At 37.1% G+C, this 5,775-nt stretch overlaps 1 protein-coding gene across 1 annotated transcript; it reads left to right on the forward strand.

The window, feature by feature from the left end:
* The first annotated feature begins 3,784 nt into the window (after positions 1–3,784).
* Positions 3,785–4,898, forward strand: LOC110258116 (olfactory receptor 14J1). The gene has a single exon (XM_021081272.2). It carries the CDS (start codon positions 3,933–3,935, stop codon positions 4,896–4,898), a length of 966 nt encoding a protein of 321 aa, XP_020936931.2. The 5' UTR covers positions 3,785–3,932.
* Positions 4,899–5,775: the final 877 nt, after the last annotated feature.

The raw sequence follows: 5,775 nt of genomic DNA on the forward strand, positions 1-5,775 counted from the left end.
TGAATATAGTTACTAACCACTATTTCTAGTTTGATTACAGGTACATAAATCATAATTTTAAATTGATTCATATAACACAACCATTTAAAATTACATATTAAAATTTCTCTTTAGATCGTTTCTTTGACCCTGTGTTATTTAGAAGTGTGTTGTTTAATCGCCACATATTTTGGGATTTTCCACTTATCTTTCTGTTATTTTTTTCCAGTTTTCACTGATATAAGTGACATATAACATTGTATTCAACCTGATTGTTTTGGGGGAGCCGGTCCTGCGGCATTGGAAATTCCCTGACCAGGGATTGAACCTGAGCCACAGCCATGACAACATTGAATCCTTAATTGCTAGGGCACCAGGGAACTCCCCTGATGATTAGATATAACGTATACATTGCAAAATGATGTCCACAATAAGTTAACATTCATCACCACACAGTTATAATTTTTTTCTTGTGTAAATTTTATGATCTACTCTCTTAGCAACCTTCAAATATACAATACTGTATTGTTAACTTTAGTCACCGAACCATACATTACATTCCCAGAACTTATCTTATGACTGGCAATTTGTACCTTTTGCCCACTTTCACCCATTTCGCCCACTCCCCGAAGCACCTCTGTCAACTACCAATCTGTTCTCTGTATACTAAGAGGTTTATTATTATTATTATTATTCCATATGTAAGTGAGATCATACAGTATTTAATCTAACTTATTTCACTAAGGAACCATTTGTTGTTGTTTTTCACCTTTTGAGGGCTGAAACCGTGGCATATGGAGGTTCCCAGGCTGGGGGTTGGATCACAGCTGTAGCTGCTAGCCTATGCCACAGACACAGCAACGCCAGATCTAAGCTGCATCTGTGACCTACACCACAACTCACAGCAATGCTGGATCCTTAACCCACTGAGCGAGGCCAGGAATCGAGCCTGCGTCCTCATGGATACTAGTCAGATTCATTTCCGCTGAGCCACGAGGGGAACTCCAAGACAACCATTTTAATATTTTGCAACTATAGGCCCTTTCTGAGCTTTTGTAATTTAAGTGAATGATATCTAATCACTTTTGTCTCCAAACACACCCAATTGTTTACAGTCTTCCTAAAGCATTCGGTTCTGAAATGATTAATTCAATTTTGGTCAGATAAGGGAAGTAGGTATTATTTTACAGGTTTTTTGACTGTTGTTTTGGTGGTCATTGCATGCTTTTCATGTGTATTGATTAAATGTATCCATTCTCCAAAAAAACACACACACTTCTCCAATCTTATGTAATTTTATTTATGAAATACATTCATTATTCTATTTGAACTATACATAGTTTTTTTTTTTTAATTATCTCACTACTTTTAAATGTTGAAATCTTTGGATTCTCTCTTAACCAGCATGAAGAAAGTTGATTCTAGTTTCTTTTGGTTATACCCTACCACCTTTATCCAAAGCTTTAATCAAACTATCTATTAGGTAACAATTTTAAAAACTATGCTAAAGTAGAAAATTCTCTCCTTAAAACTGAGCCTCAGAATATCTTTTTTTGGTCACTCCTATGCTGTCTTCCTTATTCTTATAATAGCCTTGTAAAAGCAAGTGTGATACGTATTACAATAGTTGTGCAGCACTGTATTAGTCCCTGGGAATCAAAACTGAGTTTGCAACTTTTGAAATTCAATTTCTTAACCTTAAAAAATGTGAAAATATCTTATTAAACATAATCAAAAAGGAACTTACAGCTATTTTTAAATAGTTTCCAAAAAGAATATAATTTACATTGAATTTTGAACATTTAGGAATAGATGAAAGATTAAAATTTTTTTAAATTTATTTCATAATTAAAAAGGTAGGTCACATGTTAAATGTTCATAGCACAATAAAAAATGCCTTTCCCATAAACCATAAGTATTTGAAAATGGAATACATGTATCTTTGGATGAAAATTACCTATCTATGGGATTGTTAAAATGGCGACTAGATAATCAGGTTCAGAGTTATTTTAGAAAAGACCCAGTGTTTGGATGAAGTTTAGACTCAGTGGCCTCTAAGTCTTGTTTTAACCCTAAGATCCTTTGATTCTGTAATTTTGCATGCATTTATATAAATAATTAGTAAACATTCTCTTTTTTACATGAAGTCCATACAACCATGCATAATTGTATTGATGACTGATAAATCTGAAATTGATTATTCTTACTAGAGAAACTGTAAGTCTGAACTCCTACAGAATAAATTTTACAAAATATATATTTTTCTTTCCCTAGGATGCAGACTCTACAATTCGGTTAGACCCAGATGATAATTAACTACTTTCCACTGAGGCAATTCTTGAGGGAGAGATCTATCAAGTCCCATTCTTGAACGCCTAGTGTTTACCTGAAACACCAACCACGCTGAACAGATTTGTTCCCAGGTGCCAGGGCAGCACTGGCTTTACTTCAGGTGTCATGGGCTTAGTGGGAAGATCACTGTTCAGTCTTGGCTGAATGCATCTCAGTCCTTTCCTTACATGAAAACTGCAAAGATCGAGCCACTAGCTCAATCCTAGAATAAAATATTCAATTTTAGGATTAAATGATATTGGTTCCTAGTAAGATCAACTCTGGTGAGTGAAACTTCTCCACATTTTATGAAATTTGCAGCTGTGCTCCATAGTTTCACATGTTATTAGTTTTTTTTTTTTTTTTGAATCATGTTTATCATGTATCTGTATCTGTTAGTCCTCCCATATGCCTCTAACAAGTCCACAAATGACCTTGATGATGGTAAATTAATACTTCTCTTGTATTTTAAATTTCCTTTCTTAAATAAATGAATCTATTATACTATTTTTTTCCCTTTTAAAACAGGGTTCCACTGGTTCTATGACGTCACTCCCAGGGGTTTTCTCTTTCCTCTGTGATTATTCTTTCCATCTCTTTGATTGGATCTTCTTCTGCACATTTGTTGAAACTTGATGGTATCTAAAAGCCTGTCCTCACACTTCTTTTCTGTCCTTCCTTTTTAACTAAAAATATTCTTATGGATTTCCCTCATAGCTTAGCAGGTTAAGGACCAGGCAATGTCACTGCTGTGGCTCTGGTTACATCTGTGGCATGGGTTTGATCCCTGGCCCGGGAACTTCTGCATGTCATGGGTACGGAAAAAAAAAAAAAATCTTTTAAGTGTTATTTAAAAGGAGCCAAGTTAACTGATTTTCTACATGGTTTGCATACTCTTACAGAACTGCTGATGTTTCAAGCACTGCCATAGTCTCCTGAGTTCCAAATCCGCAAATCTAACTTTATGATTGGCAAACCTCAGTCTGGGATTCTCCCATCAAAACACATCTCTTCTCCCAGCCATCTCCCTGTCACCATTATCTGTTTCAAAGAATAGCATGACTTCTCTTTTATTTGCACATTCATCAACCATCAAGACTTTATCAGTTCATTATTTCTCCAGAAAATTCTCACAACTTTTTTCAACCTATGTGAAGATGTTAACCACATTTAGGAGTTTTATTTTTGAATAATGGCTAAAGATTTCTTTGAATTAAATACTACCTAATTACCATGAAGATAATTTTTATTACTCAATGAATTTATTACATTTATAATTGTACAATGATCATCTCAATCCAATTTTATAGTATTTCCATCCACCCACCCCCCAGCCTGTCTCCTTTGGAAACTGTACGTTTTTCAAAGTCTGTGAGTCAGTATCTGTTCTGCAGAGGAGTTCACTATGTCCTTTTTTCAGATTCCACATGTAAGTGATAGCATTTGATGTTGGTGTCTCATTATCTGACTGACTACCATGAAGATAAATTTATCTTGATTTCAGTAGCTCTACTCTGAGTACACTTAGTTATTTGAGTCACAGATATATTAATTATCATATATTTTTTCCACTCTTCTTTGGCTTCCTAAACAGAGTCACACTTGCTATCTTCAGAGTGACCATGGCCAACCTGACCTCGATGAGTGGATTCCTCCTCATGGGGTTTTCTGATGACCATAAGCTTCAGATTTTACATGCACTGCTGTTTTTGGTGATATATCTATTGGCCTCGACAGGCAACCTCCTCATTATCACCATCACTACCTTGGACCATCACCTCCATTCCCCCATGTATTACTTCTTGAAGCACCTCTCTCTTCTGGACCTCTGTTTCATCTCTGTCACAGTCCCCCAGTCCATTGCAAATTCACTTATGAACAATGGCTACATTTCTCTCGGTCAATGCATTCTTCAGGTTTTCTTCTTCATAGCTCTGGCCTCATCAGAAGTGGCCATCCTCACAGTGATGTCTTATGACCGGTACGTAGCCATCTGTCAACCACTGCAATATGAAACCATTATGGACCCCTGGGCCTGTAGGCAAGCCGTGATAGCTGTGTGGGTTACTGGGGGCCTCTCTGGGCTGACACACACAGCAATTAACTTCTCTGTCCCTCTCTGCGGGGACAGAGTCATTCACCAATTCTTCTGTGATGTTCCTCAGATGCTGAAACTAGCTTGTTCTTATGAATTCATTAATGAAATTGCAGTGGCTGCATTCACGACCTCGACAGCCTTTTTCTGTTTGATCTCTATTCTGCTTTCCTACACGCGTATCTTCTCCGCAGTGCTGCGGATCCCATCAGCCCAGGGCCGGACCAAGGTCTTTTCTACCTGCCTACCACACCTACTTGTAGTCACTTTCTTTCTCTCAGCTGCGGGCTTTGAGTTTCTAAGGCCACCTTCTGATTCTCAATCAGCTATGGACTTCATGTTCTCCATATTCTATACTGTGGTACCTCCGACCCTCAATCCCGTTATCTATAGTTTACGGAATAAAGCCATGAAGGCAGCGCTGAGGAAGGTACTGTCGAAAGAAGAATTTGCTCAGAGAAAGAAGTACTTTAAAGCCCTTTTTCAACTCTGAAGGACCATACGAGAAAAGCATTGTTATTATGGTTCATATTGTAAGAGGGATAAATCTGACTCCTTCCCAGACCAGAACTCCCTTCCAACCTTTCTATTCTTTATATTCTCCTCGAAATACAATTCTTCAAAATTTAAGATGTTATGCTTCTGAGGACATTGGCCTTGTTCCCATCAGTTCAATTGTATTTTTAGGCATATTTTGAGAATTTTTCTGAACTAAAAGGGAAAAGGCAATTAGTTTGGGATTTGACAATTATAACTTAAAGTTGGCTTTTAACAAATCGACTCCAGACTGCTGTCAAGTGATCTGATTGTGTTTACGAGATAGTATATCACGGTGTATGTATGTGATTTCCAGTTCACCTCCAAGTTTCCTATGTGCATTAAGTACCCATATTAATTTTTCCTTGCTATTATGTATTATAATAGTTTTCCCCACAGCAGTTTATTCAGTCTCTAATAAATGTCCACATTTTTTCTTTTAGCTCTACATACAATTCTTCTAGCTATGCCATATCATCCCACTTCTATCAATTGAGACACTAAATTTAGGAGAGATTAATTTTCTTGAGATTTATCAAATAAAAAGTAGTAAATATATGGAGTTCCCATTGTGGCTCAGTGGTTAAATCACCCAACTAACATCCATGAGGATGTTAGTTCGATCCCCGGCCTTGTTAGTAGGTTAAGGATCCGGCATTGCCATGAGCTGTGGTGTAAGTCATAGACATGGCTCAGATCTGGCACTGCTGTGGCTGTGGCGTAGGCCTGCAGCTGTAGCTCTGATTCAATCCCTAGCTTGGGAACCTCCATATGCCCCAGATGTGGCCCTAAAAAGATAATAGACAAACAAACAAAAAAAAAGTAGTAGTATG

Source organism: Sus scrofa, chromosome 7 (assembly GCF_054392235.1).
Source record: "Sus scrofa isolate SSC_HxYL_T2T_F1_AM1 chromosome 7, Sscrofa_HxYL_maternal_Yorkshire_Landrace_v2.0, whole genome shotgun sequence".
In the NCBI taxonomy this organism is placed as follows: Eukaryota; Metazoa; Chordata; class Mammalia; order Artiodactyla; family Suidae; genus Sus; species Sus scrofa.